The sequence below is a fragment of the Muscardinus avellanarius genome (genome assembly GCF_963383645.1).
Source record: "Muscardinus avellanarius genome assembly, chromosome: 1".
NCBI classification, from domain to species: Eukaryota; Metazoa; Chordata; class Mammalia; order Rodentia; family Gliridae; genus Muscardinus; species Muscardinus avellanarius.
Window position 1 is genome coordinate 122,797,706 of NC_137786.1, and position 25,088 is coordinate 122,822,793.

The window sequence follows — 25,088 nt, forward strand, 5'->3', positions numbered from 1 at the left end:
GGTAGTGCCATGCAGCTGTTCTGGTTAGGCAGCTGCCACTGGCCGCCAGGAAATGCAGCCGCGACAGGGTCTAGCAGCGAAGCGAGAGCGAGCTGGCTCACTGAGGACTGGCCGGGTTTGCAGCCTTCACTCCTCGGGGACTTGGGACGTCCCTGGGAACGACCCACAGTTCATTCATCTGTACTTCTGTGTGGATTCCCTCCATCACTTTTAGAGCAAACTCAGACACGCTTTAGAGGTAACAGTGCCATTTCTGCCTCTCGCGGGGTGGGGGACCTTCGCTGATCCTCCAAGGTGCTGGCAGGTCTGCTGAAGTTTGGCAATGGACTCAAGGCTGAGCTGCAAGAGGGGTTTATTTCCATTTCTGTGGCTGATGTCAGGGGTGGAAAGGTGAGGCTAACCACTGCAGCTGGCAGGAGGAGGAAAGGTGTACTTCCTCCCCTCTCCTGGGGTTGGGGTGGTGGGAAGAGGAGGAGGAGGAGGGGCTCACAGTACAGCCGGCCTAGAAGGGCAGTAACTAGGTCTATTCAGCTGAGTTTCCCCATCCTCGGACTGGCCTTTGGGTCTTTTTCAAGGTGAGAATTCATGACCCATCAGTGCATTAACATTTCAGTAACAAATGCAGCTTAAGATTTTTTTTCTTAAAAAAAATACAAGGATTTACAAAAAAACTCACACAGTGCAATAATAAAGAAAACCAGATACTAGTGAAACCCCTCGGGCCACTGCATCTTGTTCATGGGCAAAAGGAGGAGAGCAGGGGAGGTCTGGGCAGAGCGCTCTCCCCAGTCCCTGCTGGCACTTCTCCACGATGACAAGAAGTCTCTGCCATCCTGGCCACAGTGCTGGGCTCCCTGCACGACGGCAGAAACAGCGACAGTGTTCTGGCAGAGCCACCCAAGTTCTTAAGGTCACAGAAGGAAGGGAGCCCAGGGTGGAAGGCACGGCAGAGCCACGATCCTGGGGTAGAGAGTGCTGCGCTGAGTCGTATTGCTTCGCTAGACCTCCATAGGAACGGGCTTCTGGTGGCGGGAGAAGGGTGCCCCACTCTCTCTACTTGGGCTACCCTACTCTGAAACCTTGTGGCAGGGGCAGAGAAAACTCTGCTTTATCGTGAGTGGTCAGACTGTGCTTCAGTTTCAACGAGCTGCCCCCAAAGAGGGCACAGATACGAGGACGTGGTGGGCAGAGGAAAGGACAGGAGGCGACCTAGGAGGCAGATGGTGACAGGAAACGTCAAGTTGTTGGTTGCTAACTCTGAAGTAGGAAAGACAGGGAGCTGAAGAGTGCCTCTTGCTGCTCTGGAGCTGGCACCAGAGGAAGGTTCTGAGAAGGAGAAGAAACTGGTGTGTGAGATCCTAAGCCTTTCGAGGAGCTTCCGCATGGAAGGAGGGGAGTGGCCTAGCAGAGCAGGTGACCTTCCTTCCATTAATATCAAAGGGCAGACCCGGGGACGTTTAAAGGAGCACAGGAGCTACACGAAACAATGAAAAGCACGCCTTCTGGGGGAGTTGGGGGAAACCAGACTTTGTGTGTACAGCTGAATATTTTCTCTAACTTCATCCTATGAAAATAAAAAATTATTAAAAACCGATCTTCTTTTAAATTAGGATAATACCGCAGTTTAAAAAATAGCCTTGTCATAAGTGCTTCTCCCTATGAAGTGCTTCTCATAGAAAAATATACAAAATATATTTACATTTATAAAACCTTAAATAGTAAACTGTAAACAGAACAGAGGAAAATCCAATGACTTAATTTAGCAGGTTCAGGACACTGTCTGGAAGAAGGAAGGGAAGAAACATTTGATGCTATTTGACCACATCCTAAAGAGTCCTCAGGGTGCTAGTGTCATCGGCCCCACTCCACCCAGGCCCTTGACATAGGGTGGTCCAGTCCCCAAGCTCTGGGCCTTGAAATCTGATTAGTGTTCTGCCTTCAACTGGACACTGACCATTTAACAGTGAAGTCTTCCTATGTCTTAGCAAGGGAAAATGAAGTCGCCAAGTCTGAGTCCCCAGGAGGGGCCAAGGCATCCTGGCAGGATGCTCTGGCTGCTGCATGATCAAATCGTCTTTATCCTCTTCTAACTAATCATGCTACATATGTTTCTTTAAAAGCCACAGAGAAGCTTCATGAAAACCTCTCTGAATTCTGTCTGGTTCTGGCCAACGGCTCCTGTCCTCTTCCCCACATGGAGTGCTGGCAGGCTTGGGGAGCTTTTGTAGGCACATTCTATGCCCAACGGGAGTGTCCTTGGGCAGGGAGTCAATCTCCTGACCACAAGGAAAGAAGAATGGGAAAACAGTGGGATGAAGATTAGGAAAAAGGAGGAGGACGGGGAGGGAGCCGTTCCTACTGCTGAGGAAGGTACCTGGCTGAGGCTCACTGGGAACACACCCACTTAAAGCCCACAGGCTCAATGTTTGGTAATTAATTGGCACAACCCCAAGACAGCCTTTGGACACCAGAAGTGCTAGGAATCCTGTCTCTCAACCAGAAGTGAATTATCAAGTGCGGGACAGCGGGGAAAACCAGCAGACCGTCTCTGCTTGTCCAAAAGACATCACAGGTAGGCCTGGCTGGCCAACTGCCAAGTATCAACCAGCCCTGAGTCTGGGATCTTGCCTGACACCTCGATTACAGTGCCTGGAACAGGGCCAAGAAGAGGACAGTACCTGTTCTCAGAGGAGATGCCCAGGCCCATCTCCCAACTAGCCCTCCACAGGCTCCATGTAGGCAAGCTGACCAGGGAAACTGTTCCCCATGTTTTAACAGCAAACAAGCAGGGGCCCCAGGAGAAAGCCTATCATGATCTTCCCATGGAGACCTCTCCTCTCTCCAGGCCTGTGACCACACATGTGACGTGAAGATGGGATGCGGGGCACTCAGCCACCAAGGAGGCCCTCGCTGTGTTGCGCCTTCATGTTCTCTGGATGGCTCTGGGGACTCGTACTCCAGGGTGGGGGAAGAGCAGCGTTAGTTGAGGAACTTCCGGCACTTCTTGGCGCCACAGTTGCAGGGCAGCTTGTTGCTGGCATCTTCAATGGGGAACTTGTAATCATAAGTGAGTTCCTCTCCTCGGTAGATCTTGCGCATGGCAAAGATGACGATGTGCTTCTGCCCATCGATGTTGATGACCCTCGAGTAGCAGTTGGGCTCGCAGGAGTGATTGATGAAGCGGGCAGCATTTCCATGCATGGTGGCATCCACCACCTCGGAGTCATCAATTCGGAACATGTAGCAGCCAATGCCCTGTCCAAGTAGGAGAAAGAAGAACTTGTTACTGATTTAGCTTTGGTGCTGGATGCTAGGCAAATGCTCTACCACTAAGTTATACCCCCAGGTTCACTTGGCTCCGAGCTTATTTATTTATTTATTTGTTTGTTTGTTTGTTTTTTGCAGGTCTGGAGATGGAACCCAGGGGCATTTGACCTCCAAGCTACAGCCCCTGACCTATTTTTTATTCTTTATTTTGAAATAGAGTCTCACTGAGTTGTGAAGGGCCTCACTAAGCAGCTGAGGCTGTCCGTGAACCGCAATTCTCCGGTCTCAGCCTCTTGAATGCTGGGATTACAAGTGTGTGCCACCATGCCCGGCTTCCCAGGCTTCTGATGTAATTTAAAGCCATCAATGAGCAAATATTACAGGCAGTAGATTTTAGATTTCTTGTTGGTAGTAGGAACTAAACCCACATACATTCTACCTCTGAACTATACAACCAGCTGTTTTTATTTTTATTTCTTTTTTTCGGTGCTGAGGATGGAATCCAGGGGCCTCTGGGCTACACTCCCAGACCTATTTTATATTTTTATTTGGAAACAGGGTCTCACTAAGTTGCAGAGAGCTTCACTAAATAGTTGAGGCTGGCTTCAAACCTGCGCAATCCTCCTGTCTCAGCCTCCCAAGTACTGGGATTACAAACATGTGCCACCATGGCCGGCTTATTTTTATTTCATATTGAAGCAGGGTCTTGCTAAATTGCTGGGCTGGTCTCAAACCTGTGATCCTCCTATCTCAGCCTTCCAAGTATTGGGATTACAGGTGCATCACCATACCTGTCTTATGCAGGAAAGAGAAACTAAAACTGTTTAGTTATGTGCTCCTTTTTTTTTTTTTTTTTTTGGTACTGGGAACTGAACTCAAGGGCACTCTACCTCTTAGCTATGCCCTCAGCCCTATTTTATTTATTTATTCCCAGTCCTATTTTTTATTTTGAAACAGGGTATCATTAAATTGTGGGGGGCCTAAGTAGCTGTGGCTGGCAGTGAACCTGCGATCTTCCTGTCTCAGTCTCCCAAATGCTGGGATTACAAGTGTGCACCACCACACCCAGCTATTCTTTATTTTTTTTTGGAAACAGGATCTCACTGAGTTGCAAAGGGCCTCACTAAGTAGCTGAGGCTGTTTGTGAACCACGATCCTCCTGTCTCAGCCTCCCAAATGCTGGGATTGCAACCGTGTGCTACCATGCCCAGCTTACAGTTTCTGATTTGATGGCATATGCTATTTCTTTTGGGATCCAGGGATTATACTGATAGCTGATGGTCCCTTTCTACAGTAAAGGAAAGGGCTGGGAGGGCAGTCAGGCTCACCTTGCTGTCGTAATACTTCTCCCGCTTGTCGGTCTGGATGGAGCGGATAACGTTGCCGGCGTACTCAATCACCATCTCACCTGCGTCGATGTTTCTTTTGCAGAAAAGCCCTCGGCCATGGATGGGAGATCTAGGATAGAAGATGGAGCGGAGTACAGGCATGGGTTTTCAGGTAAGGTTAACTGTGTGAACATATGAATTTATGAATTCTCCAGGTCTGTTTTTTTCCTATGAAGGATAGACATTTGAGTGAAAGGAAAATAAACAAAAACAGAAACATAAAAGAACTTGGATTCCTCCTGATTAATACATAATAAGTGTGCTGACAAGTGGCCAAATATTTAAGATGTCTCCATTCTGTAGCCCACAAGAAGTTGCAGGATCCCAGGGTATTAGGTTGATAATATTTATGAAAATCTCAGTGATTGAATGGGGGGGGGTCAGCCCAACATTTGATCCACTTTTTTGGGGGGGAAACTTCATTAGTTTACCTAAATTTTTTTCTGGAATTTGAGCCATACCTGTAGACACCAACTGCTTCCTTAGAAGTCTTTTTTAAGTGCCGGAAACGCATGGGCATCGGCAGATCCATGCTCGTTGCCCTCCTAAGAGACAAGGTGTATTATTAATAAATTCTCTCAAGAAAGAATGGTGTTTTTGATACTGGGGAGGGAACCCAAGTGCATTCTACCTCTCAGCTGCACCTGCACCTCCAGCCCTTTCTTGAAACAGAGTCTTGCTAAGTTGCTGAGACTCTCACTATATTGAGGCTGTCTCAAACTTGCAATTTCCTGTCTCAGCCTCCTAAATACTGGGATTACAGGTGTGTACCACCACTCCAAGTTTGAAAATGTTTTGAGTCTTGAAGTGAAGGTTCCTTCAGAGTAGAAGTATACTTGTTTAATGCCAAGCATAACAAATGCCTCATAAAATGAGACCATTTTTAATATATATAGTACTTCCTGCACACGATGACCATGGTGGTGTATCCAAAGCTAACATCATAAACGACACAGAAAATATGCATCTTACAGGCATTCACATTTCTTCTTGTATATTTCTCTCTTTACCAGCCTATTCCTACTACTTCAATGTAGTCTACATTTCATTCTTCATAAATGTGATCCAGGAAATTGTAATCCAAGTGCAAGTGCACAGTGTCTTGAACTAATGGGGTAAAAAGAAGGAGAGCCGGGTGTGGTGGTGCACACTTGTAATCCCAGCATTCGGGAGGCTGAGACAGGAGGATCGCGGGTTCGCAGACAGCCACAGCTACTTAGTGAGGACCTCTGCAGCTTAGTGAGACTGTTTCAAAATAAAAAATAAAACTAAGGCTGGGGGTATAGTTTGGAGGTAGAATGCCCCTGGATCCAATCCCCCGTACTGGAAAAAAAAAAAAACAACAACAAGAAACCCCCCCAAAAAAACAAAAGAGGAGTACTTGTAATGACCTCCCCATTTGAAAATTACCGAGCTGACTTCAGCTGCACTTCTTCCTCTTCCTCGTCGTTGGGGTTGTATTCAGGAGGCTGCCGATGTTTAGAGGCGAGGAAGTTAAACATGTCGAATGCTGACTTCCTGGAGCCAAAAGATGAAACATTTAGAGAAACGCTTTAATAGAATAGTTTGTAAGATAATAGCAATAGCACCAGACATTTCACAGGGTGCTTGGGGAAATAACTTCATCATTCCATAATAAAGTTAGAACCCCAAATTGCTTACAGAAAAAACCAGACTTGCCTCAGGTGGACTTCAGCCCTGGCTGAGCCGTGAGGGTTCAAGGGGGGGTCGTTGGCCTCCTCAGGTTTGTGGAAACGGAATTTGTAATTCCGACAGTGCTTGGCACCAGAGAGCTGCTCAATAAGGAACACTACTGCATCATGGAGAATCCCCAGCATCCTCACACCGTTAACACCTGTGGGGTCAAAAGCACCTGGATGAGTTGGGCATTGTGGTGCATGCTTGTAATCCCAGCATTTGGGAGGCTGAGACAGGAGAATCATAGTTTGTAGACAGCCTCAGCTATTTAGTGAGGACCTCTGCAACTTTTTTTTTTTGGTGGGCCTGGGCATGGAAGCCAGGGGCATTTGACCTCCGAGCTACAGACCCTGCCCTATTTTTTATTTTTTTTTATTTTGAAACAGGGTTTCACTGAGTTGCAGAGGGCCTCACTAAGTAGCTGAGGCTGTCCGCGAACCGCAATCCTCTGGTCTCAGCCTCCCGAATGCTGGGATTACAAGCGTGCGCCACCACGCCCGGCTAAGGACCTCTGCAACTTTGAGGATTAAACCCAAAGGTTGAGGATTGCAACCTTTGGGTATAATCCTAAAAAAGTATAACAAAACCAAGAAGGAACTGCAACTCAGTGTAGATGTAACTCAGTGGTAAAGCACTTGCCCAGCATGCATAAGGCCCTGGAGTGCAATACCTGGAACAGGGGAAGGAAAGAAAAAAAGCCAGACATGGTGGCACATGCTTGTAATCCCAGTACTTGGAAGGCTGAGACAGAAGGATCACAAGTTTGCAGCTAGCCTGTTACTTAGTGGGCCCTCTACAACTTAGCGAGGCTGTTTAAAAAAAAAACAAAAAAGGCTGAGAGTGTAGCTCAGGGGTAGAATGCCCCTGGATCAAACCCCAGTAAAACACACACACACACACACACACACACACACACACACACACACACACACACACACACACTTACTTCATACTCACTAGGATGTCTATAATAAAAAGGCATGCGCTACCAAGTGCTGGTGGCATGAATCTGGAGAGACTGGATCTTTGTACGTTGTCGGGAATGTAAAATGATGCAACCAATCTGGGGGGAGTGGGGAGAGGGGAGGGGAAGAAACTCAAACCTGACAGTTCCTCAACAAGTTAGAGAGTGACCTAGCAAATCCTCTCTTAGGTGTAGACCCAAGAGAAATAAAAACATGTCTATACAAAAATTTATACATAATGCCAGGCACAGTGGTGCACGACTGTACTCCCAGTACTTGGGAGGCGGAGATAGGAGGATCCAGGTTCGAAGCCATTCTGAGCAGCTTAGTGAGGCTCTCAGCAACTTAGTGAGACCGTGTTTCCAAATAAAATATAAAACAGTTCTGGGGTACGTGTAGCCTGGAGGTAGGCGACCTCTGGGTTCTATCCCCAGTACCACAACCCCCCCAAAAACAAACAACCTTGTACATAGCCAGGAGTGGTGATGTATGACTGTAATCCCAGTACTTGGGAGGCTAAGAAAGGAGGATCTCAGGTTTGCAGCTAGCCTCAGCAACTTGGTAAGGCTCTCTGTAACTTAGTGAGACCCTGTTTCAAAATAAAAAAAGAATAAAATTGGGCTGGGGATGTAGCTTGGAGGCAGAATGGTCCTATGGTCCTGAGTTCCATCCCCAGTACTTCCCCATTACACACACACACACACACACACACACACACACACACACCCCAAAACAAAAACCCCAAAAACTTGTATATGAGTAGTAATGGCAATTACTGTCTTAGAAAGTGGGGAAAAATCCAAACCTTCAACAATTGATGAATGGATAAGCAACATGTGGTATATTCACACAATGGAATATTATTTGGCAATAAAAAGAGATGGAATACTAATGTAATATTACAGCAGAAAGGAATCACTTTCCTTTTTGGTGGGATCAAATCCAGGGCCTCACATATGATAAGCTCATGTTCCACCACTAAGCTACACCCCCATCTTAGGAAGAAACCTTGAAAGCATTAAGTTAAATGAAAGAAGCCAACCATAAAATGGAAGGTCTGTGGCTGTCAAGGGACAGGGATGGGCAATGAGTGCTAATGAGTACAGGGCTTATTTTAGCGGTGGTGAAAATGGAGTTCTTAGGTACTGATGATATTTACACAACTCTGTGAATGTGCTGAAAACCACAAAATTGTGTGTTTTAAGTGGCCAAATTGGATGGTATGTGAATTATAACTCAAAGCTGTGAAAAATGATTATTTTTGGTACTGGAGATTGAACTCAGGAGCATTCTACCTCCAAGCTACACACTTAGCCCTTTTATTTTTAAGCAAGATCTCACTGTCTTACTACTTGCTGATACTATCCTTTAACCCGTGATCCTATTTTAGCCTCCCAAGTACTGGAATTACAAGCTTATGTGATCATGCCTGACTATGAAAAATAATTTTGTTTTTTTGTGGTATTGGGGATGGAACCCAGGAACATTCTACCTCCAAGCTACATCCCTAGCCCTTTTTTATTCTTTATTTGAAAACAGGGTCTCACTGAGTTGCAAAGAGCCTCACTAAGTAGCTGAGGCTGTCTGTGAACCCAGATCCTCCTGTCTGTCTCCCAAATGCTGGGATTATAAGCGTGCGCCACCATGCCCAGACAAAAATAATTTTTTTAAAAGAAGAGGTTATGTTAGCCGGGCATGGTGGTATACGCTTGTAATCCCAGTATGTGGGAGGTTGAGACAGGAGGATCGCAGGTTTATGGCCTGTCTCTGCAACTTAGTGAGACCTTGTTTCAAAATAAAGAATAAAAAAATAGGGCTGGGGGTGTAGCTTGAAGGTAGAACGTCCCTGGATTCCTTCCCCAGTACTGAAAAATAAAAAAAAAAGAAAGAAAGAAAAAAAGAAAAAAGAAGAGGTTATTTTAAGCTGGGCGTGGTGGCACACACTTATAACCCCAGTACTTGGGAGGCTGAGATAGGAGGATCACAGGTTCACGGCCAGCCTCAGCTACTTAGTGAGACCCTCTTCAACTTAGTGAGACCTTGTTTCAAAAATAAAAAGAATGAAAAATAGGGCTGGGGGTGTAGCTTGGAGGTAGAATGCCCTTGGGTTCAATCCCCCTGTACCATACACACACACAAAAAGGTTATTTTATAGGATCAACTCTGTGGCTTAGATGAATGAGTTGCCAGAATATTCTGAGGCAAGAGTAAAGTAACAACTCCAGCCATTACCTGCAAATGAGAGCTGCTTCAAGCGGGCATTTGATCGAGCTTCCTGGACTTTATCCGTCAACAACTTCCAAGCATCTGTAATGAAACCAAGTATGACTGTAGGCTAAGGAACATCCAAACCCAGGCCTCACCACAGCCCCAGTGCATGAGCGTATCCCCTCTGGACAGTGGCTTGCTTCAGTCAGGGTGCTGCATGGAAGCAGAGGGGAGGTGCCCTAGCAGGCGGCCTGCTTTCTCTTAAGAGGCCACAGAGCAGTGAGAATCATACCCTCTCAATCCCGAAGCATCATACACTTGATGGGAGTCTGGGTCTAAATAACTGCTTAGTTAATCCTATTCTCCATGCTCCTGACCAAACAGTACTAGTACCAAAGAGGTTTTTTTTTGGGGGGGTATTGGACATGGAACCTAAGGGGCACTCTACCTTTGAACTACACTTCCAGAAGTTTGCCTCTTTTATTTTTTAGTTCTGAAACAGGGTCTTGCTATGTTGCTGAGGATGAGGGAGAGTGTGGTAGTGTCAACTGAGATGGGTCTTGAGTGGGAAGCTAGAGCCCACCAGGGAGGCAGAGGTTAGAAGGGGTGTGGGCGTTCAGGAAGAGATCAGTATTGATGGTGCTCAAGGAAGCAGCAGGAGACCGAGCCAGAGGAAGAGCAGATTTCTCCAGTGCTCTGCTAAGGAGTGTACAATCTTTATTTTGCCACCATGCCTGGCTCCCAGCCATGTATTTTTATTATTAATTAATTAATTAATTAATTAATGTGCCTGGGTATGGAACCCAAAGGCATTTGACCTCTGAGCTACACCCTCTGCCCTATTTTTTATTCTTTATTTTGAAACAGGGTCTCACTAAGTTGCAGAGGGCCTCATTAAGTAGGTGAGGCTGGCCGTGAACTGTGATCCTCCAGTCTCAGCCTCCTGAATGCTGGGATTACTACGCCTGGCTTCCAGCCTTGTTTTTTTAAACTTCGAAATAGGGTCTTGCTAAATTGCTGAAGCTGGCCTTAAGCCTGAGAAACTCCTGTCTCATCCTCCCAAGTACTGGATTATAGGTGTGTGCCACCACAAGTGGCAGGTATGTACAATCTTAACATAATCTCTATCACTAACTTTTCACAAAACTAGGGCTACTACTTCTCCAACAAGACAAACTTCTCAAGGACAAGGGAAAAATGTATAAACCTCCAAGGATCTTCCATAGAGTCTAGCTCAAAGCTACCCACCTCCATGTTATATATGTGCAGAGGCAGCTGAATCAGTCAGCAGGCTGACCTAATGTAATCCACTCACCTTCAATACTTTCTGCACAGATCTGAAAGCCGTCATCACTTGAAATTTCAAAAACAAGGCCTTTCTTGGGCTTTTTCTCAGCAATGCTTTCCTTCCGCTTTTGTTCTTGCTGGAGCCAAAGCATCAGGGGTGAGCTGAAGCTGCCATCATCTTCTTCTGCTGCTTTAGGTTCTAGGAGGGTCAACAGGACCAGTGGTTGGGAGAAAAGCCCCACGTGTGAGGTCTCTAACAAACAGCATGCTGCAGCTGCTATTACAGTTCCCATCCCCAGTAAGAAAGCTGAGGCTCAAAGAGCTCAAATGAGATTAAAACTGACTGTGTGTGTATATATATTTTATTGTGGTAATGGGGACTGAACTCAGGGGCATTCTACCTCCAAGCTATACCCCCAGATTTTTTTTTTTTTTTTTTTTTTTTTGGTGGTACTGGGGTTCCTGGAAACCCTTCTACCTCCGGGCAACACGCCCAGACCTATTTTTATAATTTTTTTATTGGGAAAATTTGGAAACAGGGCCTCTTAAGCCTGCGTGGCTGGCTTCGACCTGTGTGATCCTCTGGTCTTGGCCTCCCAAGCACAGGGATTACAAGTGTGCGCCACCACGCCCGGCGGATTATTTCTATTTTAATTAATTAGCTAATTTATTTTTTATTGTACTGGGGATTGAACCCAGGGACATTCTACTCCTAGCTACACCCCTAGCTCTATTTTTTTATTTTGAAACAGGGTCTCAGTAGCTGAGGCTGCCGCAAACCTGTGATTCTCCTGTCTCAGCCTTCCCAAGTACTAGAATTAGAAGTGTGCGCCACTATGCCCGGCTTTTTATCTAGAAAGTCAAGAGTTAAAGCAGGTAATTCTAATCCTTCTAGATTTGGAGTTCTCTGGTTCTAATCGATTGCTCACTCACATACCTGTTTCCTGATCATTTACTGGGTTTTGTGTCGCCTGAATCTCTGGAAGAATAGCTGTTTGTCTGAAAGAAAAGAAAGCCAGATATAAAACACAGCAGCAGCTACTTCTTCAGTTAAAAGATAAAACTGCCTGTAAGTTGTCATTCATTCAGTTGGGTGAGTTAAACAAAACTACACTAGAAAAGAAACCACAGGGTTATTTTTGTAAAACCTGCTGAGCCAGCATAACCACACTTTGGAATGGTACATAAACTGTCTTTGAGATTCCTCCTCAAATAGTGACACTAAGTATTTGCTTTTGTTATTTTTACTTTTTAGTGGTACTGGGGTTCCTGGAAACCCTTCTACCTCCAGGCTACACTCCCAGACCAATTTCTTATATTTTTATTTGGAAACAGGGTCTCTTAAGTCAGTGAGGCTGGCTTCAAACCTGCGCGATCCTCCTGTCTCTGCCTCCCAAGTGTTATATAAGCGTGCGCCACCACGCCTGGCAGTATTTGCTTTTTAAGTTGTAGGTTGTGCCCTTGAAATTCTTCTCATATGCTCAAAGTTAGGATAAAAATGAAGGAACACGCCGGGCGTGGTGGAGCATGCTTGTAATCCCCGCGCTTGGGAAGCTGAGACAGGAGGATCACATGGGTTCGAAGCCAGCCTCAGCTACTTAGTGAGGCTCTCAGCAACTTAGTGAGACCCTGTTTCCAAATAAAATGTAAAAAAGGTCTGGGAGTATAGCCCGGAAGTAGAAAGCCTCTGGGTTCCACCCCCAGTACCACAAAAAAAAAAAAAAAAAAAAAAAAAGAAGGAACACTTTTTTTTCTTGAGGGTCTGGGGATGGAACCCAAGGGCATTCGACTTACACCCCCTGCCCTGTTTTTTTTTTTTTTTTTGGTGGTATTGGGGATGGAACCCTCCTACCTCCGGGCTATACTCCCAGACCTATTTTATATTTTTATTTGGAAACAGGGTCTCTTAAGCCAGCGAGGGGCTTCGAACCTGCGCGATCCTCCTGTCTCCGCCTCCCAAGCATGGGGATTACAAGTGTGCACCACCACACCCAGCTTGAAGGAACACTTTTTAGAAGTAGTTCTGTAGTTATTTAAATTAGCTAGCCAGCTTAAATAAAAGTAAACTGCATAAGCTAGTGAACCACCACCAACTGTGTCTAAAAACAGTAAATCCTGAAATAATCTAAACTATATCAATATACATAAAATAAAGTAGCTTAATAAATCATTGTAGATCCACAGAGTACTGGAGGAAACCACTAAAAGAGCGAATTGCATCTACATTTATTAAGCACAGAAAGATGTACATGAAATCATAAGAAAAATCCCAAGAATGTACAGTATTATTTTATGCAAAAAGTATATATATCCATATATATGTAATGTATATCTGTATATAAATATTAATGTCTACAAGTACTAAACCAAATTATTAGCAATAGTTACCTCTAGATAATCAATTGAGAAGGGGTGGGGCAGCATAAGCAGGGAACCATTACCTATTACTTAAATAATTCTATGCCATGTTTTTTTTTTTTTTGTGATATTGGGGATTAAACCCAGGGGCATGCTATCTCCGAACTACACCCCCAGCCATTTTTATTCTTTATTGTAAAACAGGGTCTAAGTTTCAGAGGCCTCACTAAGTAACTAAGGTTGGCCGCAAACCTGCAGTCCTGTCTCAGCCTCCCAAGTACAGGAATCACCAAGCCTGGTCTTTTTTTTTTTTTTAATTAGTCTGTATTGTAGGGTGTGGTGGCACATACTTCTAATTCCAGCATTTGGGAGGCTGAAACAGGGGAATTGTGGTTCATGGACAGCCTTTGCTACTCAGTGAAACCCTGTTTCAAAATAAAGAATAAAAAATAGGGCTGGGGGGTGTAGCTCGGAGGTATAATGCTCATGGGTTCCATCCCCAGTACAGGGAAAAAAAAAAAAAAAGCTTGTATTAATTCCTCGGAGCTACATTCCTCAGCTCTATTTTACTTTTTTTCTTTTTTGGTGGTACTGGGGTTCCTGGAAACCCTTCTACCTCTGGACTACACTCCCAGACCTATTTTTATACTTTTTATTTGGAAACAGGGTCTCTTAAGCCATCACAGCTGGCTTTGAACCTGAGTGATCCTCCTGTCTCTGCCTCCCAAGGGAGGGGATTACAAGTGTGTGCCACCACGCCTGGCTTACTTTTTGTTTTGAAGCAGTTGCTGAAGCTGGCCTTGAACCTGATATCCAGGATCCCTTGGCCTCTCAAGTTATTGGGTTTACCTGTGTGTACCACCAACCCAGCTGAGGGCTTAGTGTTAGATAACTAATTCTTTTTTGTGAGTGGTGCTCATTTGTGAGAATCCAGGGGCATTCTACCTTTTAGCTATATCCCCATCCCTATTTCTATTATTTTATTTGGAAACAGGGTCTCCCTAAATTGCTGAGGCTGGCTGTGAACCTAAGATCCTCCTGTCTCAGTCTCCCAGGTACTGGGATTACAAGTGTGCACCACCATGCCCAGCCAGAAAACTGATTTTGAAGCTCACCCTGGAGGCTGCCCACACTCCTTTTGTGAGGACTGTTCCACAATAGCTGTATCTTGCTGCTCAGGCTCTGCTCCTGGAGTCCTGGAACAGTGAAGAATTTTATTTTTTCAATAAATTGCCAGTTAATAGGTACCAAATTAAATGTAAAGGTCAAGCTAAAGAAATGATTCTCAGGCTCTGATAAAACCTGTGAGCTCCAATAGTAACCCAGGGCCACAGGTTAGAACAGTGTTTAACTGGTAGGGTGCTAATCGAGAAAGGGAATGAGGGCCTCTGGGGTGCTAGGAGTGCTCTGTATTTTGATCTGAGTGGCGGGGGTACACAGACACAAAAACTCATTTGTATATGGTAAAGCTTCGTAAAATGACCCTGAAAGGCCCCACAACAGGGACCTTTGCCTACCACACAGGAATAATCACTCTTTAGTATCCTAAGACTTTAGCCAAAAAGAAATGGGAGAAACAGGAACACTGTTTCTCCCATTTGATTTGTTTAAAATCAAAGAATAATTACAGATGTTAAACTGTCCACTGATGGAGCTAAAATTCACTCTATAAATCACCACTGGGGGGGAAAAAGTCAAAACCCAGAAAACTCTTAAGTAATACAACTTGCTCCTGAGGACCCTTCCCAGAGATGAGCACCTTCCACAGCCCTGCCCCAGAGCAGGAAACCCCACAGGCCCATCAGAGAAAATGTGGGAGTCACTCACGCTGCGCCTGAGGCTGGGGGTGCTGAGCCAGCTTCTTGGCCTCCAGTATGTGCTTCCGAAGAGCTGGTCCGCAAGTGGGAAACCTTGTGCTTCTTGCTATTCCCTTTGTCCAGAGGCAGCTGAATTCGTTTGATTTTTGGTTTGAGCTTAGTGGGACCTGGCACTGAGGGGCTTGCTGACTGGTGTCCAGAGGCTGGGGAGCCTTCGGGAGAGGGGGCCGAGCTGGCTTGCAAGGCTGAGGGGGCGGCCTTGTTCTGCTCTAGCCCCGTACTGTTAGCAGCATCTACTGCGGGGGTGAAGCTGGAGGCCTGGGCCCCGGAAGCAGAATCCAGGTCACTCTGAGAAGAGAGGGTCCCGGTTTTGCTGGCGAGGAGCTGGCTCATGTGCTGTAGCTGGTACTGGTCTTCTGCCTCCTCAGATGGCGATGCAGCCGTCAAGCCCACAGTCTGAGCAGAGGGAAGCACACAGACGCTTGATGCTGTGGTCATTGAGGCAGTAGATGGAGTCTGTGATGTTCCCAGTGGTGGGAACATTCCTGAACTTGGTGGTAAAGCCACAGGCTGGTCCTGAATGCCCAGGCCCTGCTGGCTGGCCTTGATCAGGAGATTGCTTATTGAGCCAATATCTGGGGTCCCAAGCAACCTCTGGTTGGTTAAGGTGACATGTCCTGGGACTGTTGCACTACTGGTAGGGGTCGTTGTAGTTTGCATGGATACCACATTCAGGACAGAGGAACCGGATGGCAAACCAGACACAGGCCCTGCCGTGAGGTGGCTAGCATCCTGGCTCAGGGCGGCTGCCGTCCCCGCCGCTGAGGCAGCAGCTCCTCCCACACTCTGTGGTGGTATCAGGGGTGCCTGTTCAAAATACATGATGCCAGATTTAGATCTTTTTATAATGTTGGGGACAGTTCGGTGAGATGAAGCATTAAGTGACCCCAAATCTAACAGACTGGGATGATTTGAGAGCTGGGAGGGAGTGAAGTTAATCAGTGTCATATTAGAAACCACATCGGAAGGGGCAATGTTGGAGGGGGCACTAGAGGGAGCAAGTTTTTTATTCTTTCGGGTATGTAGACGAGATATGGGTCTTTTCTTGAATCCAGAGGATGGAGTGGCTACTGTGGGAGTGAGGTCTGTCCTCTGGCTGGCTTCTGAAACCAAAAGTTGGGGATCTGGAGAAGGCTGCACCCCAATCAGTAGGCCTGAAGGAGAGCTGCTGATGCTGGGTGGGAAATTGCTTTGCGTGGCCGCAGGGAAGGAGTGTAAGTGCTGGTGGTGAGGCATGGGGAGCAGTCCTTTGCTAGCAGGAGGAAACAAAGACTGAGAAGCCGGCAAGCCTGGACTCAGTCCTGTGGTTAGGGCGAGGCCACTTCCCATGGGCCCCAGGACCGGAGTGCCTGTCTCCATCACACTGGGTGTAGAACTAACAGAAGAGGCCAACTGGATTTTCTGGGTCACTCCACTTGGAAGAGTCTGGAGAACATACAGTGGCTGCATGTTCTGGTTAACGACAATGAGTTTCTCAGCAGCTGGTTTCAGGTGGGGTGGAGTGGTCTGGACAGCAGCATTGGAAATCTGAGATGGGCCAGGACTATCAGTAGAACTGGGTACATATTTCTGGTTCTGGATGGGAACAGTAGGGGAAACAGGTACCTGCAAGCCAGGGGTGCTACTGTTCCGAGTTAAATCCTGGCTGCTGCCATGCCCTGGCTCCACTGAGCTGCATGGAGGACTGGAGATGTGTTCTGCATCCATGTGTCCTTGAATGAAGTGATCAGGAGTCAGGTGGCCCTCAGGAGTGGGATCTACTCCTGGACTCAGCATTGCTGGGTCGCCTTCAGTGGAGGCTACAGACTTCTCTGTGATGGTGACTCGCTTCTCTCCTGAGTCCGAGATGACAGCCAGTCTACTGGGATTCTGGCTAGGAACTGTGGGACTTCGAGTGGTTAGGACAGAGAGGTCAGATGGCAGCTCAAGGGGCAAGTCAAACTGCTCCTCTGCAGAAATGGAGGAAGAGACGCTGCTGTCCACAGGCTCTGCCGTTGGTAGCTGCTGAGAAAATACTTCAAAAAGACCCATGTCCTTTTCGCGGTTGCTGTCAAGTCCCAAGCCTTCACCAAGATTCAGGAGTTCTGAGGAAGAGGACTCAGGGCTCTCGCCCAAAGCCTGCATGGATGGTGTATTCTTCAGCACAAAGTCCATGATGTCTGAAGGCAGAATGTTCCCACAGTCGTCACTGTTGTTATTGTCTGAATCTGATTTTAGAAGCTCAGTGTTGTAGGTGTCCAGTAAGTTCTTGTCCGAGGGGGTACTCGTGTGGACTCTACGGCTCGACTCCAATGAGCTGAGCTGAGCTTCCAAGGCATCCTGTCCCTGCGGTTTCACTCTGCTTACAGCATGGCAGTTATCAATCTTTGGCTCGTTTTTGTGGCCAACAGAGCTCTTAAGGCCATGTTCCTTTTCTCCGGTCTCTCCAGGCCGGTCATTTTTCAAGTTTTCTGTCCCGTTCTCTTTGCCACTTCTTTTTGCCATCTGGCTGCTTTTCCTTGTGGTGGCTGTGACACTGGTGTCACTCTCTGTCCCATCATCAACGCCATCCAACTGTGAAATTTTTGGAAGCTCACACTGCTCTTCTTCCCGAAATAAACTATGGGATGCCAGGCGTTCCTCTCCACCTGAAGAGATCACTGTCCTGGTGAAGTTATAATAGTATAAGTCATCTTCGTCTGAGGTGCTCAAGTCGTCCGCCCCGTCCACTTGCCCTTCAGCTGACCTCTTGCCCCGCTTCTTCCCAGTGGAACTGCTGTAGAATGGAATGTCTTCTTCGCCATAGGACCTGACGCCATAGAGTGGAGTCAGCCCAAAGAACATGTTAGACCGTGCGCGGGCACTGCGGCGGGGATAGCGTCTCTTAAAAGAGCCATCCTCCTGAGGCTTGGGGCCATCGGGAAGCATTAGGTTTCTGTCCGGTACTGGAAGATTCTGGTAGTTGTTGTTTTGCGAATCCTGGGATGAAGTGTTATTGGGGTTTGGCTGAACTGCCGGGCCATCCCCTGCGCTCTCAGAGACTGACACTGGTTCTGTTGGAGATGCTGACTCTATCTGTAGCGGGGAGGCAGAACCACTGTCTCTCAGAGCAGTTTTGGACTGATTCTCACTTTCCATCTTCAGAGGTGTCAGTGTCACTTTGACTGTGCGCTTCCGGGGTGCCTGTGATTCCTTGGCAGAGCCTTCCGCTTGCGTGGATGGAGCTTTGGGGACTCCTGAAACAGAAAGGACTTTATCTCCAATCTTATCAGAGGAAACGTTATTACATGGTCGTTGCCCCATGAACTCAGGAGTCAAAACCTCCTCAGCAAACTCAGGCTTCAGGTTTCCTTCCTCACCCGTTGTCACCTGACCAGGTTCCAAAAAAGTTTTATTGGAATGCTTTTCTTTGAAAGTTTCTTTAGAAGACTTCTTCCCTTTCTGCCTCCTGTCTTTGGAACTGGAGCCCACATGTTCATTGACAATAGATGATCTGTTGCTCACTCCAGAAAGCTTCAAGGATCTGGCTTCAGCATCTTTATCTGGGGAGGGGTTTGCTGATGGTGTAGAATCCACAGGCTGGTCTCGATCATTCCTTTGCCCTCTCAAATGGAGCTGTGGGAAGGAGAGGACCTCGTTAGAAGAAAATGGCACTGAAGTGGCTTCAGCTAAACTGCTCATTTTATTGACACTTACTTCTCCAGAAGGTGCGCCGTGAGCCTGTGGGGCCAGCTTAGGAATTCCGGGATAAGCCACATTATGTGCAGATCCCTCTGAACTCTTGGAACTCAGAATTTTACTTTTCTCTCCTTTTAAAGAGGAGCTCTTAGATGCCGGATCTGAAGTGCTTGTGTGCTTCATTTCTGAAGATAAAGATCCATCTAAGTGACTGGTTTTAGAGGCTGCAGAAGCCATAGTCCTTGGCAAACCTGAAGAGGTGGGAGTGTTATGGCCTACATTAGCACTTGAATTTGGTGGCCCTAAGGCATGGTCGATTGCTTTGGCACTCGACTCAGGGTCTGTCGGGGTTCCAGTGGTGGAGACTGAGGAAATACTATTCCTGGAGTAAGTATTCCCAGTTCTCATTGGGGACATTATCCGGAGCTTGGACCGCTGGGGTGACAAGGAGGAAGTGCTGTGCCTTCGGGAGCCGATGCTTCGAAGTCCAGAGGACAGCAAAGGGTCCCCCACGGTGACTATTTCATGAGTAGTTGGGGTGGGGCTTCCTGAACAAAAGAGAAAAAGCAGGACATAGAACAAATGAGAAGTCACTGGTTTAAATGACTTGGCTAAATCTATTTATAAGTAACTGAAAAATCAACCTTTTCAGTTAGCAAAAGTTGCCAAGATAAGTTTGCCTAAAAGAATTCTAAGTTAATCTCTGGGCTGACCTTCTTGGGTCAAATAGATCAATGAAGCCCTTTACCTGCAGAAGGCAGTGGCCGGCAGCCAGGGGATCTCTGAGTAGGAGAGTAACCAGGTGTGCGAATCCTAGGAACCTTTGAGATGACGTGATAGTAACAGGAGCTAGACGTTTGTGAATGAGGAGGTCGGTCTGGTGATGGAGGACTTAGAATTTCAGCTGTGCTTTGATTCTCTTTAGATGAACTTTCTGTGGTAGGAAATTTTAAAAAGCTCACTTAAAATAGCAAACATATATAGCCAGGCGTGGTGGCGCACGCTTGTAATCCCTGCACTTGGGAGGCGGAGACAGGAAAATCGCGCAGGTTCGAAGCCAGCCGTGCGCGCTGGCTTAGGAGACCCTGTTTCCAAATAAAAATGTAAAAATAGGTCTGGGAGTATAGCCCGGAGGTAGAAGGGCTTCCAGGAACCCCAGTACCACCAAAAAAAAAAAAAAAAAAAAAAAAAAAAAGCAAAAGCAAACATATAGCCAGGCGTGGTGGTGTACGCTTGTAATCTCAGCATTTTGGGAGGCTGAGACCAAAGGATCGCAGTTTGTGGACAGCCTCAGCTACTTAGTGAGGCCCTTTGCAACTTAGTGAGACCCTGTTTCAAAATAAAGAATAAAAAACAGGGGAGGGGGGCGTAGCTCGGAGGTCAAATGCCCCTGAGATCCACCCCCAGACCCGCAAAAAAGAAGAAAAAAAAAAAAAAAAAAAAAAAAAGAAAGAAAAAGCAAACATATAAACCAATAAAAAGCCAGCTATTAGTAAATGTTAAAATAGAAACAAAGGAGACTTCTTTTTTCCCCATTTTTCAATCTCAGTACATACTCCTCAAACTCAAATTCATTAAAACTTAAATTGATTAAAGACTAACCTGAAAGTGACGACGGACTATGGGCAATGGTGCGATTTTCACCATGTTCGACAGTGCTGTTGATATCTGGCTCCACAACTGGGGGACGGCACTCCACTACCTTGCAGGTGTACACACAGCGCTTTCGAGCATCCGTGGTACTCCAGTACACCCTGGAACACCTGGCACACAGACAGGGAAAAGTCACAAATGAGAAATGGGAACTAAGCTCTGTTAAAACCTCTTTTCATTCTAGCCTCCCAGGTCTCAATTTAGATAATTTACCTTGGGTCCTTCGGTCTTTTTTTTGGTACTAGAGATTGAATCTGGAGGCATTTAACCTCCAATTTAAAGCCCTAGCCCTATTTTTAAATGTATGTATGTTTGTTTGTTTGTTTATTTATTTATTTTTGTGGTCCTGGCAATGGAACCCAGGGGCTACACCCCTGACCTATTTTATATTTTATTTTGAGCAGGAGCTCACTAAGTTGCTGAGAGCCTCACTAAGTAGCTGAGATTGGCTTTGAACCGTGCGATCCTCCTGTCTCGGCCTCCCAAGTGCTGGGATTACAAGCATTAGCCACTATGCCCGGCTCTTTTTGTTTTAAAATTTGAAACAAGTTCTAGATAAACTGTTGAAGTTTCATCTTGATCAGTTGCCGAGGTTGGCCTTGGATCTGTATCCTCCTGTTTCATTCTCCCAAGTATTGGGATTACAGGCCTGGGTCACCACACCTGGCATTTGATGGTGTTAGTACAGATTCCTCTAGTTAAGTGGCTCTAAACTTTTCTGAAGTTCTAGTTATTTCCTAGCCTTTTGTGTGATCTCTAAAAAACTGTATTGTTGCTGGGTGTGGTGGCACATGATTGTAATCCCAGTAGGCCAGCCTCAGCTACTTAGTGAGGCCTTCTGCAACTCAATGAGATCTTGTTTCAAAATAAAGAATAAAGGTGGTGCAGGATTGTAATCCCTGTGCTTGGGAAGCTGAGACAGGAGGATCGCATAGGTTCGAAGCCAGCCTCAGCTACTTAGTGATGCTCTCAGCAACTTAGTGAGACCCTGTTTCCAAAAAAAAAAAAAAAAAAAAAAAAGCTCTGGGAGTATAGCCCGGAGGTAAAAAGCCTCTGGGTTCCACCCCCAGTACCAAACAAACAAACCAACAACAACAACAACAAAAACGAATAAAAGGTTCAGCATGGTAGTGTACTCCTGTCATCCTAGCACTTGGGAGGCTGAGACAGGAGGATCTCTGCAGACAGCCTCAGCTACTTAGGCCCTTTGTAACTCAGTGAGATCCTGTTTTCAAAAATAAAGAATAATCTGGGAGTGGTGGCATACAGTTTATAATCCCAGAATTTGGGAGGCTGAGACAGGAAGATCGTGGTTCACAGACAGCCTCAGCTACTTAGTGAGGCCCTCTACAACTCAGTGAGACCCTGTTTCAATAAAGAGTAACAAGCTGGGCATAGAACCGGGCATGGTGGTGCACGCTTGTAATTCCAGCATCTGGGAGGCTGAGACTGGAGGACTGAGGTTTGTGGACAGCCTCAGCTACTTAGTGAGGCCCTTCGCAACTCGGTGAGACCCTGTTTCAAAATAAAGAATATAAAATAGGGCATGGGGTGTAGCTCGGAGGTAGAAGCCCCTGGGTTCCACCCCCAGTACCACAAAAAATAAAATAAAGAGTAAAAATACTGGTCTGAGGGTGCCCTTGGGTTCAATCCCCAGCTCCAAAAAAAAAAAAAAAAAAAAAAAAAAAAAAGAAAAGAAAAAGGAAAATCCATTATTTTATAACTCACTGTCTTTATCTTGCCAATCTGTGTTTAATGTAAAATTAAAAACTTTTTGAAAAAAAAATAAAGAATAAAAGAGCCAGAGGTGGTGGAGCACACTTGTAATCCCAGCGCTTGGGAGGCTGAGACAGGAGGATCATACAGGTTCCAAGCCAGCCTCAGCTACTTAGTGAGGCTCTCAGCAACTTATTGAGACTCTGTTTCCAAATAAAATATAAAAAACAGGTCTAGGCCGGGCATGGTCTAGGCACATGCTTGTAATTCCAGCATTCGCGAAGCTGAGAATGGAGGATCACAGTTCGCCCTCAGCTACGTAGTGAGACCCTGTTTCAAAAATAAAGAATAAAAAAAATAGCAGTAGGGATATAGCTCAGAGGTAGAGTGCCCCTGGGTTCTATCCCCCACCCCCCCACACACAAAAAGGTTTAGGAGTATAACCTGGAGGTAGAAAACCCCTGGGTTCTATCCCCAGCACCACATATGAACACACACAAACATACACACTAAAAAAAATAAATAAAAATAGGTTTGGGGGCATAGTTAGAAGGTAGAATGTCCCTGGGTTCAATCCCTACAACCAGGGGAAAGACAAAACCCTGTATTGTAAAGTTAGGTGTGGTGGTGCATGCCTGTAATTTCAGTTTGGGAGGATGAGGTAGGATGATCTCTTAGGTTTGAGGCCAAGCTCAGGAATTTAGTGAGATATTGTTTTAAAATAAAAAACTAAAAAGGGTTGGGAATATAGCTCAGAGGTAGAGTGCCACTGAGTTCAATCCCCAGAATTACTAATAATAATATCATTGTTATTATAAAATAAAAGTTGTATTATAAGCAGGTATCCAAAATAGTAAAATATAGTAAAATATCCTAAAAATCCAGCAAAACACTACTACTAGAAATAATTATTGACCTCCAGGAAGGGACTATTGTCCCACAATGTGAGGATCTAAAATAAAACAAAGGACAAACCTGAGGTATTTCTTTTGGGAGAAAAGCCCAAGGAAACAAAAAAGGAAACAACTGCTTCCAATCTGCTGAATGTTGGCAACGCCTTGTTTCTACAATGAGCAGCTTGTTAAGTGTGAAGTGAAGACTGTTATCAGAACGGAAATGCAGAATAAACTGGAGTACATATTACAAAATGAGACTCCCACATTGGAGAAGGAGAAGAATTGTCAATTTATACTATCAGCTTGTTAGATGCTTAACAATTTACTTCATATAAGATTAAACCCTGACTGGAAAGTCTGATTATTATGGGAAGTAAACATTTAAAAAGTACCTATAAAAAAAAATGTAAAACTGGGGGTTGGAATGCAGCTCTCAAGAGTGCTTGCTTAGTATGTGTAAGGCCCTGTGTTGGAACTACTGCTGAGAAGCTATGAAGGACTGTAGGTTCAAGACTAGCCTCAGCTACTTAAGTAGCGAGGCCCTGTTTCAAAATACAAAATAAGGTGGGTGTGGTGGCACATGCTTTTTTTGTGTGTGGTACTGGGGATGGAACGCAGGGGCTTTCTAATCCCGGGCTATACTCCCAGACCTATTTTATATTTTATTTGAAAACATGGTCTTACCAAGCTGCTTAGAGTCTCACTAAGTAGTGAAGGCTGGCTTCGAACATGCACAATCCTCCTGTTTCAGCCTAATCCTCCTGTCTCAGCCTCCCAAATACTGGGATTACAAGCGTGAGCCACCATGCCCGGTGTGGCACATGCTTATAATCCTACGAGTTGGGAGGCTGAAATCGGGAGGCGGAGACAGGAGAATTACAGGTTTGTAGCCAGCCTCAGCAACTTAGTGAGGCTCTCAGCAGCTTGGTGAGACCATGTTTCCAAATAAAAAATAAAAGAGGTCTGGGAGAAAGACCCTGTTCCATAATAAATAATAAAAAATAGGGTGGGGGCATAGCTCACAGGTAGAATGCCCCTGGGTTCAATCACCAGTACCACTAAACAAACAAACAAACAAACAAACAAACAAACAAGCCAATCAATCCAATACTTGGGAGGCTGAGATAGGAGGATCACAGGTTCAAGGATAGCCTTAGCAAGTATAGATTCCCAACAACCTAGCGAGACCCTATTTCCAAATAAGAAATAAAATCGGGCTAGGGGTGTAGCTCAAACGTAGAATGCCTTTGGGTTCAATCCCTAGTATACAAAAATACAAAAATAAATAAATAAAATAAAAAAATAGCCGGGCGTGGTGGCGCACGCTTGTAATCCCCGCGCTTGGGAGGCTGAGACAGGAGGATTGCACAGGTTCGAAGCCAGCCTCAGCTACTTAGTGAGGCTCTCAGCAACTTAGTGAGACCCTGTTTCCAAATGAAATATAAAAAAGGTCTGGGAGTATAGCCCGGAGGTAGAAAGTCTCTGGGTTCCACCCCCAGTACCACCAAAAATAATAAGTAAGTAAGTAAGTAAATAAATAAATAAATGAATAAAAAGAACTGAGGGTGTAGCTTGGAGGTAGAATGATTCTGGGTTCAATCCTCAGTACCAAAAAATTTAAAAAAGATGGGGACAGGATAGATGTATAATCCATGAAAATATCTGGATTTAGCCAGGAGAGGTGGCGCATGCTTATAATCCCAGCATTCGGGAGGCTTAGACTGGAGGATAGTGGTTCATGGACAGCCTCAGCTACTAAGTGAGGCCCTCCACAACTCAGTGAGACCCTGTTTCAAACTAAAGAACAAAAAATAGAGCAGGGGTGTAGCTCTGAGATAAAATGTTCCTGGGTTCCATCCCCATAAATAGAAACTAAAGAGACTGAGCCTTCGGCTTCTCTTTAGGTTTTAACTGGAAATGGTTCTGAAACTATGCCAATGATACTTTCTTTCTATAACAGGATGTACTTGATGTGATGATTTAGTCCCAATTTACAAGCTGATAAACACCAGAGAATTAGCAAAAAGAGTAAGCTTTAGAAGCAACTCAAGTAGCTAACAAGCACAACTCTACATGTCATGAGCTGTGCACGGCTGCAGGGTTCAGGCTATTTGAGTG

General features: G+C 45.7%; 1 protein-coding gene across 3 annotated transcripts in view; it reads right to left on the minus strand.

Annotated features, from left to right (window-relative positions):
- Positions 1–2,979: 2,979 nt before the first annotated feature.
- Positions 2,980–25,088, minus strand: part of KMT2A (lysine methyltransferase 2A) — a gene marked incomplete at both ends in the record, with an annotated part of 98,642 nt that continues 76,533 nt past the window's right edge. For all 3 annotated transcript variants that reach the window (XM_080708766.1, XM_080708765.1, XM_080708764.1), the window contains 12 exons: positions 2,980–3,255; positions 4,596–4,725; positions 5,117–5,200; positions 6,066–6,173; positions 6,336–6,510; positions 9,551–9,625; positions 10,842–11,012; positions 11,751–11,812; positions 14,287–14,367; positions 14,999–19,253; positions 19,454–19,639; positions 20,308–20,468. In XM_080708766.1, the coding sequence (XP_080564892.1) occupies positions 2,980–3,255; positions 4,596–4,725; positions 5,117–5,200; positions 6,066–6,173; positions 6,336–6,510; positions 9,551–9,625; positions 10,842–11,012; positions 11,751–11,812; positions 14,287–14,367; positions 14,999–19,253; positions 19,454–19,639; positions 20,308–20,468 (5,764 nt within the window). The remainder of the gene's footprint in view (positions 3,256–4,595; positions 4,726–5,116; positions 5,201–6,065; positions 6,174–6,335; positions 6,511–9,550; positions 9,626–10,841; positions 11,013–11,750; positions 11,813–14,286; positions 14,368–14,998; positions 19,254–19,453; positions 19,640–20,307; positions 20,469–25,088) is intronic.